The 13,746-nt window shown below is 47.4% G+C and overlaps 2 protein-coding genes and 1 non-coding gene across 5 annotated transcripts; 1 reads left to right on the top strand and 2 right to left on the bottom strand.

Moving 5' to 3' along the window:
- The first annotated feature begins 150 nt into the window (after window positions 1–150).
- On the top strand, window positions 151–223 carry TRNAR-ACG (transfer RNA arginine (anticodon ACG)). Its single transcript has one exon. It is a non-coding gene; the product is annotated as a tRNA-Arg (tRNA).
- Window positions 224–312: 89 nt separating this feature from the next.
- LOC117840031 (LRR receptor-like serine/threonine-protein kinase RPK2) lies at window positions 313–5,643 on the bottom strand. Of its 2 annotated transcripts, XR_004636931.2 has the most exons (3): window positions 2,099–5,643; window positions 834–1,069; window positions 313–707 (listed from the first exon to the last, which is right to left on the bottom strand). XR_004636931.2 is itself a non-coding variant. In XM_034720486.2 (2 exons), the coding sequence occupies exon 1, from the start codon at window positions 5,330–5,332 to the stop codon at window positions 2,144–2,146; it is 3,189 nt and encodes a 1,062-aa protein (XP_034576377.1). In that variant the 5' UTR covers window positions 5,333–5,643; the 3' UTR covers window positions 313–1,069; window positions 2,099–2,143. The 2 variants fall into 2 exon arrangements, 1 of the variants encoding a protein (XP_034576377.1); XM_034720486.2 differs by having other exon boundaries at window positions 313–1,069.
- A 4,491-nt stretch (window positions 5,644–10,134) lies between these two features.
- On the bottom strand, window positions 10,135–12,482 carry LOC117836095 (PLASMODESMATA CALLOSE-BINDING PROTEIN 2). 2 transcript variants are annotated; one of them, XM_072291145.1, is made up of 4 exons: window positions 12,131–12,482; window positions 11,774–11,997; window positions 11,553–11,586; window positions 10,135–10,581 (listed from the first exon to the last, which is right to left on the bottom strand). In XM_072291145.1, the coding sequence occupies exons 1-4, from the start codon at window positions 12,195–12,197 to the stop codon at window positions 10,448–10,450; spliced, it is 459 nt and encodes a 152-aa protein (XP_072147246.1). In that variant the 5' UTR covers window positions 12,198–12,482; the 3' UTR covers window positions 10,135–10,447. The 2 variants fall into 2 exon arrangements, with proteins under 2 accessions (XP_072147246.1, XP_034571357.1); XM_034715466.2 differs by having other exon boundaries at window positions 11,758–11,997; window positions 12,131–12,474.
- Between the last annotated feature and the right edge of the window lie 1,264 nt (window positions 12,483–13,746).

Genomic DNA, 13,746 nt, shown 5'->3' with positions numbered 1-13,746 from the left:
TGTAGCTATGCTGCTAATACAAATCCTGCAAGCCAACCAAATCCTGACAAAAAGGTTCAAAAAATGCGCCTGACCTCACAAAAGGTCAAAAGCGCTGATTTGCTGAACATATTTGTATTTTGTTATTGGGGATAACGACCCTACAAGAAGGACTCCGTGGCCCAATGGATAAGGCGCTGGTCTACGGAACCAGAGATTCTGGGTTCGATCCCCAGCGGAGTCGTTGCGTGAGTATCTTTTTTTTATTCCATTCGCATTCCAGCCTCACTACGGAGGCCAATTCTCAGTTATGCTGCTACTACAAACACTACGAGCATCAAAATGTTTTGCACTTTTGCTACTATCTTCCAGCCTACACGTTTCAGTTTACATCAATGATTAATCAAAGCAAAATTCCTCCAGGTCATTTTCATCAGGAACAGAATGACAAGACAGATGCACAACACGAACTAGAATGACAAGAGAGTGGAATGTACAATTACAAATGCGAAGTCGGATAATCTGTTATTTGACAGATGCCGTTTTGCTTTGATTGATAGGTATCCAGTCCACTGACAGATAATCCAGTCCTCTTACATGTCGCCCAGAAGGCCAGCACTGACTCATTGTGTTCGATCCCCGGTCAGGAGAGCAGCCAGGCGCATTGTGCCAATTTAATTGCCCGGCAAGGTATATAAATGCATCCTGTTAACTGGGTAATGCCTCATCTTGTACAGGAACGATGATACAACAAAGGGTGTCCTCAGGTTAGACGAGTATACATGAATGAAATTTTCCAAAAGAAACAGCAGCGCGGCAGGCAGGTAGGGAGAAGATCAGAAGAGGCTGCTTACATATTTGGCAGGCATGGCAGAACTTCCTCTCGCTGGCAGTGGCATTGAAGGAATAGCAGTGTCCCATAAGGTGGCATCCAAGGCCACATTTAAATACCATGAATGTCCCGCTTGAGGGCCCTTGAGAGATGGCATTTGAATTGTTTGCCACCAGCTTGAATGTCCTGCTTGAGGGCCCCATGAGAGATGGCATTTGAACATTACTGGTAGTTCAAGTCACCAGAACAGCCAACAGCCTACATACGAAAAACAGAACATTTCAAATTTTGATGATAAAGATGACACCAACATAGCGGATGCTAAAACCCTATAAATGCACATTCAGAACATCTAAAGGTATTTATCGACAAAATGCATAAGAAAAAGTAAGTGGAACTATAAAAAAATTGCATTTTCATCGATTGACAATCAAATATTGCTTATAGCTCTTCTACAAGACAAACTAGCTGCAATAAAGAACCATCTGATCGAGAATACAAGTCATGCACTTCATCCCTCAGACACTCTACCAGATGTTGTGTCAAGTATCCAGGAAACAAGCACCCATATAGTGAGTAGCCATACAATGGAACAAGCAGCTGTTTTTTAAATAAAAAAAACTTGACCACAGGGATAAGACCCCCCCCCCCCCCCCCCCCCCCCCCCCAGCTTTGTCATATAGGACGCGTCTACCAAACCCTAGCTGGGCAGGTAACCTGCTAAACATAAGTTCTCAGGGAGATATATGTGGACATGCAGGCACCCAGGTTCAAGCCCAGGTGAGCATCCTCTCAACTGGAGGCTCCACTAACAGCGCTGTACCACTCGGTTCTCAAGCAAGCAGATATTTTCACGGACCAAGTTAACAAGAAGGAATTGCTCACACCTACTCGGCCTTTTATTTTACCAATTGCTAGCTGATATTTAGTACTATCGATATCGATCAGAACATGAATGAAACGTAAATACGACCAGAACTCAATCCAATCCCAAAGAGCAATTTCATATGGTCAGGGAGCACATCAAATTTCTGTCAGAAAACAGTATCCACAGGGCAACGCAAGTACGTGGCGATGGGACAAAATGAGCACAGTTATCATACAAGAAGATACATGGACACTTGTATTTGTTAAGATCCGTGGTTCTTTTCTCAAACACAATCACATGCAACAGAATGATCTAACTTTTTCTATAAAGAACTATCAGTACACAAATCATAATCAGAATAAAACACTATTTGGTTGAGTCCAACAAAGCAAAAGGACAGAAAAAAATAGTTTATTTACCTTGCTCTTAATTTACAGAAGGAAGCCAATCTCTGCTTGCTGTTACTAGTAAGATGGCGGTCTGAGTTCCTTTAGTCGTCGGACAACTTGCTTCATTGTGGGCCTAGAAGAAAGAGAATCAACTGTACACTTGATACCCAGGTGTAGAATCTCAACAAGGTCATCATGCGGAGCCACATCCCACAGCCCTTCTATGAAGAACTCACGAGCTCGGCCCTTCTGTAGAAGCATGCAAGCCCAGGCAACTATGTTGAATCCATTCCCGTATGGAGAGAAAGAAGGATCTAGTGCCTTTTTGTCTGAAATAAGTTCAAGAAGTACGACTCCATAGCTATACACATCTGCCTTATCAGAAACACGGCACGTCATTGCATACTCTGGAGCAACATATCCAAAAGTACCTGCCACACCAGTAGTTGCGTGTGTTTCCGAATTTCCAAGCAGCCTTGCTAATCCAAAATCAGAAAGGTATGCGGTGTAATCATTGTCAAGCAAGATGTTACTTGGTTTGACATCCCTGTGTAGGATGCGTGGGACACAGTTGTCATGAAGGTATGCAAGTGCACGTGCAACATCTAAAGCAATTTTGTGAAGCATTCTCCAGTCAATTGGTCTCTTATTCCTTTCTTGTATGAACCTTTCCAAATTGCCACCAGGTAGAAAATTATATATTAGAAACATCTCATTATCGCTGAGATGGTATCCTATGAGTGTTACAAGATTTGGATGGCGACACCTCCCAAGTGTTTTGACCTCTGCTTGGAATTGCTGAATACCTTGGAATCTTCCAATAGCAAGCCTCTTTATTGCCACCAATTTTCCTGGTGCGACCTCAGCTTTGTACGTTGCTCCGAAGCCACCACTTCCAATGCAATTACTTGCATTGAAGCTGCCACTGGCACGTAAAACAGTCTCATATGTCAAAGGAGCACCAATATCAACAAAAACAGTGACTTCCCTTCTCCTGAGAGAACGTCTTGACGGTCTTGATGCACATTTTCGTGTGTAAATATAAAGGATGATCAGAGCCAGGAGAACTGCAACAATTGCTGATGCTGAAGTTATCGAGGCAATCTCTATTTTGCTGAATCCGCCACCACTGCTACTTCCATCAGGGGCTGTATTGTCAGCTGGTGGATTATTGTCAGTCTCAGTTAGAGCTCGGACATTCGCTAATGGATTGGAGAGTGCTGACATTTCACAAGGTAGGAGGGATGGATTTCCAAGAACACTGTCACACGTCAGTGAGTGAATTTTTGAAGGCAGTGGCCCAGACAAGTCATTGAATGAAACATTGAATATGGACAACGACGGAGAAGAGGTAAGATCAGGAATGTTTCCAGAGAGCCTATTATTGTTAAGTAGAAGCACACTGAGATCTCTTAGTGTCACAAGGTTACTTGGGATCTTCCCAGCAAGAGAATTAGATGAGAGATCTAAAACCTTCAGTGATCTCAACTGACCCAAACAGGATGGTATTCTACCACTGAGGTTGTTCCCAGCCAATGAGAGAAATCTCAAGCTCTTGAAGTCTTTGAAACTGGCAGGTATCTGACCCTCCAGAAAATTTCTGCTCATGTCCATCTTAACAAGAGCTCCCAACAAACCAACATTAGCAGGCATCACTCCTGATATTTGGTTGCCAGCTAAATCCAAAGCTCTGATAGCAGTGCATTTTGTACTAAACTCTGCTGTGAGCTGACCAGATATCTTGTTGTCTCGGAAGCTTACAATCAGTCCCTTCAAGATGCTACACTTTTCCAACAGAATTGCATCCAATGACCCACTGAATTTATTGTGATCAACAACAAACACATATGTCATCTTGTTTCCGAACCTGTCTGCACTGAACGGCAAGGATGTAAGATGACCTTCAAGATTGTTGTTTGCAAAATTATGATACACAACAGAACACTGTCCAGAGTTGCAGAAACTAAATGGCAGTTCTGCTAGAGTTTTGGACATGAGGACTGAAGAATAACTGGATGTCATTTCATCTAGCATTAGCTGAGATGCACAGACTTTATTCACACATGCTGGAATTGATCCTGACAGTTCATTTCCGCTGACATCAAACACAGACATACAATGCGGACAGAGATCCTTATCCAGCAAACCAGATAATCTATTCAAGCTAAGGTTGAGAAACTTGAGGTTGCTGCACTGTCCTAGCTCCCTTGGGATCGGTCCAGAAAATAAATTCTCCCCAAGGTTAACCATTTCCAAACTATGACACCTTCCCCAGTTGGTTGGCACATTTCCTTCCAGCCCAGCCCTCGGCGCCCATAGCACCCTGAGCCTCGGCAAAGCTGTTACACTCTCTGGAATCCCTCCTTCAAACAGATTGAGCTCATGCGAATTCATTGAATTGAACTGGCTAGACAATACAAGAACCGACAAATCTGAGCAATTACCCAACTCCTGTGGTATAGGACCGCTCAATCTGTTACTCGAGACATCTAGAACCCGCAGCTTGGTCAGCCTTCCAATCTCTGCTGGAACAGAACCATTCAACAAATTCGAGAACAACCGCAGTGAGAGGAGCTGCGCGCAATTCCCCAGACCAGTGGGGATACTCCCGGCAAGAAGATTTCCGGACAGGTCAAGCCACTTAAGCTTGGGCAGGCCGCCAAGAGCTCCGGGCACCGATCCAGTGAGCCGGTTGCCTGAAAGATCCAACCTTTCCAAGTCTTTGCAGGTGGAAAGGGAAGATGGGATCTCACCGTGAAGCAGGTTGGAAGCAAGGGTGAGCACTCTCAGCCGCGGCGGGAAGACGGCCGGAAGGGCGCCCTGGAGAGAGTTCCCCGAAAGGTTGACCACCTCGAGCTTCTCCAACCCCCAGATCTCACCGGGGATCTCACCGCGGAGGCCGTGGAACGGAAAAGAGACCTCTTTCAGCTCGGTGAGGAGCCCAACCGCCGCGGGCAGCTCGCCAGCGAGCTCCCGGCCGGGTACGGAGCGCCGTGAAGGGGAGGGCACCTCCAGAGCGACGACCCGGGACCTCGCGTCGCAGGTGACCCCCGGCCAGGTGCAGTGGTCGGCGCCGCCGGAGTTCGGGGACCACCGCCGGAGCAGCTCCACCGAAGGGAAGGCGTTCTTGAGCTGGAGCAGCGCCGATCTGTCCTGCTCCTGGCTGCGGTGCAACTCGGCGGAAGAAGAGATGGAGACTGCAGCCGCGAGCAGGAGTAGCAGGAGCGCGGCGGTGGAGGCCGTGCTCCGGCGAGCGGCCACCATCTAGATAGCCGACGGCGACGACTCAGGAATGGACCTGAACCGCAGGAGGAGGCGTCGCTTCCGGTAGGTGCAGGCGACGGGGAGGGGAGACTTACATGGGGGAGAAGGACCGGAAAGTAATTAGCTAGATTCCAGAGGGAAGGCTGCTAATTTTTTCCTGCAAATTTCTCCCCCTCCCTCTGATGATCTCTCGCTGGCTTCTGTGTTCTTCTCGCGGCTGCTGCTTCTCTCTCTTGGTTGGTGACGGTCTTCGTTCTGTTGCTTCCTTCGCTGGCTCAGTGGCTCTTTCTTCTTCTCCGCCACCGTCCTCTACTCGTCGTCCAGGTCCAGCGATAATTCTTTTCTATTTCTTGCTTGAATTTTTTTAATCTTTTTTAGAGGTGATTGGCGTGACGATTTTGCCCTTGGAAAGATTGGTTTTGTTTGTTGATGGTGTCGCTGCCTCGCCGTCTGCCCATGCTTTGGGGCTGTTGACTAGTTCCGCGTCTCGTGCTCATGTTTCCATTGGTGAAAAGGAGATTAAGAAAGGAGAATGGTAATAGAATTGCTTGATACTCCACTATTAGTAGTACGGAAGTACCACGTCGACGTACTACTGGTACTTCGTTACTCGATGGCTTGATCATACTAATTATTCTTTCTAAGAAGATGCTCTACTTTCTCTTGAAACTGAGACTGTAGGAGTGAGAGATGATTACCATGTGCTTGGATATTTATAGCTTGATACTGTATTCTCTCTATCCCAAATTATAGGTTGTTTTGGTTTTTTTAAATTCATACATTTTGCTATGCACTTAGATATATCCTATGTCTAGATGCATAATAATAATATTTATGAGGGAGTAATAAGCACCAGTTGTTTTAGAGCATTTCTAATATGTTTATACTTTCCTTTTGAAATGTACATCTTGGTTAAACTTAAACAATGCAAAGATAATCCTTCCCGTTACAAAATTCGGTGTTTTGGAAATTGATAGGTCTTCGAATTACAATTGTAACTAGTATATTTTGTTACAAAATATTTATAGAACATAGGAAAAGTATACTTTATGAAACCACACTTCAACTTAACACATTCTCTCATGCAGATCTTGGTTCATTTCTTTCCTGAACATAATGGAAATTCAAGACACAAAAGATATCAGCTGCCCCTATAGATCGTGATCTAGGGGCATATATAATCAAAATCCGCAACAATTATATTTGTTCTCACCTATGAATATATATTATTCTCTCATGCATATCTTCATTTCATTTTTTACTAAATAAAATGGAGATTCATTAAACAATGGACTCGAAGATAGCGGCGGCACCTAGATCCTCAGGCCCACAGGTGCACCGTCGAAATCCAGAACAATCACATTTCTTATTATCACCTGTTTAGGATATATCGTTCTCTTGTACATATCTTCATTTCATTTCTTTTCTAGACATAATGGAAAAGCATTATCAGCTTTCGAAGATATATTATTCTGAGGCGCACCATCAAAATCCGCAAAACATACATTTTTTATCGCATATCAAAGACATATTACTCTCGTGTGCAGATCTTCATTTCGTTTCCTTTGTAGACAGAACGGATCGACACAAAGATATTAGCATCCCCTAGATCCTCAAGGCCTGTAGGTGCACCATCGAAATACACAATATATAATTACATTTCATATCGCTTATCAAAGATATATTATTCTAAGGTGCACCGTCGAAATCTGCAACAATTACATTTCTTTATCACCCATCGAATACCATTATTCTCTCGTGCAGATCTTCATTTTATTTTTTTTAATAAAATAGAAATTAATTAAGCCATGGACACAGAGATATCATCATCCCATAGATCCTAGGGGGTCGGAGGTGCACCGTCGAAATCCGCACACAATTACATTTATTTTTCGACTAAAGTTGGCAGGGGAACCTACCCATTTTTTTATATAATTTTTTTATTCTAGATTTGTTTAATTCGCTCCCACGGGGAGTCGAACCGAATCTGTTGGGTACTACTGAGGTGCTCTAACCACTAGGCTAGAAACTCTTCGTGCAACAATTACATTTCTTACCATGTACCACCGAAGATACATTATTCACTTGTGCAGATTTTCATTTCATTTCTTTTCTAATTAGATTGGAAATTCTTTAAGCCCCATGAACACAAATATATCCACGGCCTCCAGGTATGGACGTGCATTATTCTAGGAAAAGTCTGTTGTCGCACAAAAAAAAGTTATAGCATGTTCTACTTCATTAAAATTTGGACAAATCTCATTGGAAAAGGAGTAAAATTTACCCAAATTGAATCGAAATTTCTTTCTTTCTTTGTGTTTACGTGCGCATTCCCTTGTGCAGCTTGCGCCTCCCTTTATTTTGCATTTCATTGCACACCGTAGGCTTAAATTCTTTTTTTAAGCAAACCGTAGGCTTTAATTGACCGCCCATGGAGCTATCCATCTACCGACACGTGGGCCATGCCAGGGAAGACTTGGAGGGAGACTGGGTCGGACGTCCAGGAGCAGAGCACTAATCATAGTGATGGAGGGATCGCTGATGGATGCTGATGGTGCCTGCCTCCTTCCCCTTTCCTTACACATTCCAATATTTTTGGCACGTTTCTCCCTTCTTTTTTTCTTCTTCCTTGAGTTGTTCATTATTCATTTATACTAATCCTCCCAATTTATGTTAGAAAAAGTTAAAAACTTTTTTAGATGCAAGATTAAAAGGAAAATATCAAGTGAAAGTGAACATGAGATATTGTCGACATCACTTAATTTGCTAAGCTATGTTGAGTTATATCATGGTTTGGGGCAGATCCACGACCATCATGGTCGTGGCTCCTATCCATTTCGCTTATTTTTGTCGGTAATAGGAAAATAAGAGGAAACAAAAAAAAAACTATGATATATTTTTCAAATTGAGCGATAGTTTGTATTCATATCCAATACTTGTACAGTTGTACCCCGTACGTTTGGGTTGAACATTGATGCTTACTTCATGCAACAAAGCCTAGTCTATGGCTTTGAATCTGAAGGGGGCTGTGTGCCCATGTTCCAAATCTTGATACTTCACTAACTTAGATACTCCCTCTGTTTCAAATTGTATGTCATTTCAATTTTTCTAGGTGCATAATTTTTGTTACGCATTCAGATACAGTATATGTCTAGATGCATAATAATATCTTTGAACTTGAAAAAGCCAAAACAGCCTACAATTAGGAACGGGGGAAGTATATCTATAATTCTTACACAGCCTACAATTAGGAACGGAGGAAGTATATCTATAATTCTTACACAGCCTACAATTAGGAACGGAGGAAGTATATCTATAATTCTTACACTTCTAATATCTGCATACTTCTTTACTTTCTAGTGTAGTTTGTGTTTTTGTCCAAAGAAACGAATTGCTGTAACGGCGTACTCATGTCACGCATCGGTGATGCACAGCTTTGCTAGATTGCACTGGCAGCCAGCCAACATCTATTATGGGGAAGAAGAAGAAATATTTGCTGTATAATAAATGAATCAAAGGACGAGATGGTGGCGCGTTATTGCTTATTGGCTGCGGACAGCCGGGCTGCGACTGCGAGGTCGGTGCCAGGTGTGCGCAAGCGTGCACCACGAGCTCCCAACAACCCACCTCACTGCACTAACCGCCCCTAGGAGGACCCACCTGTCAGCTCCTGCGCACGGTGCGCCCTCGAGCTCGCGCTTGGCTTGACCCAGGCTGGCGAGCGGGCGAACACGTGGCGTGACGTCGGCGCGACGTCGCGTCGCGTCCACGTATGGGAGGGTGGAGGGAGGACTAGCCGACTGCGTGCTGACTCGACCCAAACACCAGCCTTTCTTATCCTGTGATGACAGGCAATTAATTACCGAGCATGGGTGACGTCCCGTCGGTAAATTAGTGTGAATTGTTAATCCGTGGAAAGCTACTCCAAAGTCATTTTCCCGCACCAACAACCAGGTGAAAAAGTTACCAGCCCTACCTGCCACCCGGGATCTATCGGTGGAGCAGAAATGGAGGCGAGAGGCGACGGCCCGTGTCGCTCGCCGCGAAAAGGGCAACCATAGCGGCGTCCATGATCGATCCCACTTGGCAAGAGCTGCTCGTGGTTAAGAATTCACTAGAAAATGGTTAAGAATTCATTCAGGAGGATCCGCTTTTGAAGCTCGTGGTCAAGGGTTCAGAAACCGTGCTCGTGCTTTCCTGACTCCTGAGTGAGAGGCTACGTTTCTGGAGACGACGACGGCCTGAGATTTTGACTGCCACGAAGGGTTCCTGGGAGAATGCGAATGCGAAAATGGTGGTGGCTCGTGTGTGTGTTTCCAAGCTCGCGCCAGGTCACCTGTCAGTTTCGGGAGCGAATGGCCCCCGGCCTGGGCTGCTAGAGTGAGAGAAAGGCCGAAATGAGTCCGTGGGCCGGCCTACAAGAGCATTTCAGGAGACTGGCCTGGCCTGTAGGGCTCAAAATGAAGTGCCTTTTTAGCAACTTCTTCAGTTCTCACCACCATCGCCTAAGCATTTTTATATTTTTTCCAGCACACTTTTTTTTTCAACTGAATATTTTTGTGTCATTATTCCAGTCCTACTGTCAACACGAAACCAGAAGTCATACTCATACGAGGGAGAGCCCTATTACTCAGGGTCAGGGGGCTCGGGCTAGGGTATGATGCAAAGAAAATCAATTGTTCACGGATCCGCGCAGCTCTCCAGCTCTCTCTCTCTCTCGCACGAGTTACACCTGCTTTCTCAGCAATGAGCAAAAGATTAGTCTGCATCAGGGCAAACAGATGCAAAAGCAACACCAGGCATAAAATCAGGCAATAACAAATTAACACATGGACCCTAAACACCATGTCCACAAAGTCAACACAGAATTCCCTCCTACTAGAATCTAAGATTTACAGCAGAGAAAAGTGAATGGAAATTGTAGCAGCAACGATGCCATTCATCCAAGCAAAGTTGTTCTTCACCCGAACGCAGTGCCGCCACCAACAAAAGGGTTCCCTCTGCCTGCCACTAGAAAAGTTGAACGAACAAGACGCCCAAACCCAAGCAGTGCGACGTAGGGGCGCCATGATCACGCACAAAGGTAGAGCGCCATGAGCGAGCAGAAGGCTAGGATCACCAGCCGGGCAGCGACTCCGGCCACCGGGAGGACATTGGCGCCGCTGTTGTCGTTGAGGGCCGACGGGCCCATGCCCATCGTCGGTGGGCTGTACACGCCGGGCGAACCGCCGTTGCTAGTCCCAGCAGCGCTGCACAACACAGATGAACATGAACGGTCAGTTTCAGTGTATGAGACAGTTCTGGGATGCTATTACATCAGTTGCGGTGCGTTCAGTGATCATATTCCAAATGTGGTGTTTGCCGTTCATTGGATTTGATGCTCAATGTTAGTAGCAATTTATTGCAGGTATTTACAGATAAAGCGTGAGAGCAATGCAGGCCTTTCTTGCAGTTGCAGCCAAAGACCAGCTGAATGCCAGGGTTCATCGACCCCACCAGAGAACGGGACCAAACCAGCAAGGCATGAAAATCAAAAGACTAATGAAAATCTTGGAAACCCACTTGGAAGAATCCAAACATCTAATGACCTGATGATAACATTCCAGGTTCTTATGAATACCACTACTCCCCTAGTTTGAAAAGGAGTCACGAATAATGCGAGAACCTACACACAAACAAACACACAAGCAAAAGCGACAGAGGCAGAGAGGCTGGCTCGTCCAGCTGGGAGACGGAACCAGAAGGGTACATGATTTCCTAAAAAGACTCCATGGATACAGAGCTGTTCATCGATGCAGCCAAATGCGGGAAAAGAAAGAAAGAAAGTAACGGAGTCCCTCCCACGCGCAAATCGCCTTTATTCCAGGATATCCAACTCAAGAACAACACACGGCCGCCCACCGGATGGTGGTACTGGTACCACAAGGCCAAAGGGACCAAATCTGGCATGGCACTTGCTAGGACCCAGGCTTAAGGGATTAAGACTTTCTCAAGAAGGCCAAGCAAAACTGGCAATGTCCTTCAGATTGTTTCAGAAAGATGCAACTTTTTCCTGATTAATCCCTATCTTCTTTCAATCGGTTCAGTAAGCGGGAAATGTTTTCTGGTTTTAGCTCTGAGTAGTAAAGGTATAAAGTAATGAATCTAAAACGTCGGTTGTGCTTGTGCCAAGAAAAGAGAGAAAGGAGTGCACAAAGTAGCAATGCCGTGCAAGGATTACCTCGGGGTTGCAGGATAAGTGCACCCATTGCCGCCTGCAGCCAAAGAAACACAGCGTCAGGAACCTAAACCAAGAAATCGAATCTCTCCCCAACCAAACACAAGGCATTTTCATCCGAACTCTGAGCAGAGCGATTCAGAAAGAAGGAAGGAGGGGACGAGAAAAAGAAAAAAAAAATGTCTAGCAGGTGTGGCTGGTTCCTTACTCGGGTCGGTGCTTACGAGCGTGGCGGTGCCGGAGAAGACGCATGCCTGCGCGTTCTGGTTGTTGCGCTGGTAGAAGCTGTTGACGGCGTAGGAGCAGTGCGCCCTGACGGTGTCCGGGGCGAAGCAGGGCCCGTTCTGCAGGATGGGCTTGCAGTCGGCGCCGTCACCGCACGCGTAGTCCAGCGTCTTCTGCAGCGCGCTGTCCCCCAGTTCCGGGCGGCACACGCACCACGCGCCGTCTTGAACGAATCCAATCGCCACGGGCAATGCAAGAAACGACTCTCAGAAAAGATTGCCAAGGAACGAACCAAGAGAACAAATCCATGGCATGCCAAGAAAATCAGCCGGAGGGGTGGGGCCGCGGCGACACACCTGAGCGGCCGGCGAGCGCGGCGGCCACCGCCACCAGAAGCAGGAAGAGGCGAGCCGCGTCCGCCATGGAGATGGAGCACGCTGCTGAGTGGCTGTGGGAGGGCGGTGAGCTGCGACGGCGGGTGAGCGAGCTCGATCGATCTCCGTCGCACCGCGCGGCGTCCCTTCTGCTTGCTACTCTCTCGAGTCTCTCAATCTCTGAAGCGAACGAGGGGTTTTAAATGCAACGGCAGGCAGGCAAGGCAGGCAGGGGTTTCGCTGCTTGGCTTGGCACAGTGGAGGCCAGGCACAAGCAAGCAAGGGTTGGGTCTTTCACGAGCACACGCAGCCGGCTGCCCGGCCGGTCCAGCCGTCCAGCGCCAGAAGGCAGTGTGGCTTTTCATGAACGGTCAAAAACGCATGGTGGGTGGCATGGCAGACACGCTGGCCAGAGCTGTGTGCCCCTGCGCGCCGGGTCCCACCAGGGGTGCAGTAAATGTGACTAGTCTACTAGTACTACCGTGTAGAATGTGAGGAGTGAGGACACTGTGCAGAGCACGCTGACCACACAACCCTACCCCAAGGGTAATGAGGACCTGAGGTCCCAAACCAACCCGGGCTTCTGCTGCTGTCTTGGCAAACGGCAATGGTAATATGGTAATCCGTGGATTTGTGGGGCCCCATGGTCAATGGACCCCTGGAATGTCGGATACGTTCGTAGCGTATCCATTTTAAGCCGTGCGTAGCGTGTCTCGATGCATCATCGGTTCATCAGTGCAGCAAGGTGATGCATTAGAGTAGTACCACTTGGTCCACTACACTCTACTGTGCCGTTAAAAGGCACGCGGGTGTACGATCAACTGGCCGGTTTGAAATTTATGCATGCCAAAGTGTATCAACTATCAAGAATCTACTGCTGCAGAGGTTTGCTAGGAGCATATGCTAAGCTTACCCAACGAACCCTTATCGCGTCTGCATAATGACAGTTTATGCACCGCAAGTTTAGGTGATGTTTGGATCCAAAGTTCACGGACTAAAATTTAGGTGGTGTTTGGATCCAAAGTTCACGGACTAAAATTTAGCCCCTCAAATTTAGTTTTGCTGGGGTGTTTGGATCCATGGGCTAAATTTTAATCCTCATCAAACAATGACTGATTTGCCCTCCATCCTCCTCCTCTCCCTCTCTCTCCTCTCCCCTTCGCCGCTGCTCCCTCCTCACCACACGCATCATGCCGCGCCGCTGCTCCTTCCTCCTTCTCAAGCCCTCGTAGCAGTCCCCATTGCTGTAGAACTCGACGCCCTCGCGCACGACGCGGCCGTGCGCGGCGGCGGCCTTGTCCACCCGCTTCTGGGGCTTGTCGTCGTCGCCGATGAACCACTGCACGGACCCCGACCCGGGCGAGCGGCGCAGGCGGATGCGGCCCCGGAGCAGGCGCGCGGCCCCCGCCGCGGCGCCGAGCGCGGCGGCAGTGGAGGCCGCGAGGAGGGCGAGGTGGTGGCCGTCCCCGCCGCGGAGCAGGAGCAGGAAGGCAAGCGGGAGCGCGAGGACGAGGGGTGGGCGGGGCCGGCGCCGGGGTGGAACTGGTGGGGCGAGGCCTTGGGGTGCGCCTAGGCCTTCTTGTCGTCGGGCTTCGGGT

Source organism: Setaria viridis, chromosome 9 (genome assembly GCF_005286985.2).
Source record: "Setaria viridis chromosome 9, Setaria_viridis_v4.0, whole genome shotgun sequence".
Classification (NCBI taxonomy): domain Eukaryota; kingdom Viridiplantae; phylum Streptophyta; class Magnoliopsida; order Poales; family Poaceae; genus Setaria; species Setaria viridis.
Note: the sequence above shows the minus strand (reverse complement) of the source record. Positions and strands in the feature narration are given on the sequence as shown.

What these genes read in the sequence shown, in the direction of transcription:
- LOC117840031 (XM_034720486.2), bottom strand. Translation starts at nt 5,332, where the DNA reads ATGGTGGCCGCTCGCCGGAGCACGGCCTCCACCGCCGCGCTCCTGCTA.
- LOC117836095 (XM_034715466.2), bottom strand. Translation starts at nt 12,197, where the DNA reads ATGGCGGACGCGGCTCGCCTCTTCCTGCTTCTGGTGGCGGTGGCCGCC. An exon ending in CGCGCTCGCCGGCCGCTCAG is followed by an intron (nt 11,998 to 12,130) that starts GTGTGTCGCCGC and finishes GATTCGTTCAAG; the next exon opens with ACGGCGCGTGGTGCGTGTGC. An exon ending in ACTTATCCTGCAACCCCGAG is followed by an intron (nt 10,582 to 11,552) that starts GTAATCCTTGCA and finishes TGTGTTGTGCAG; the next exon opens with CGCTGCTGGGACTAGCAACG.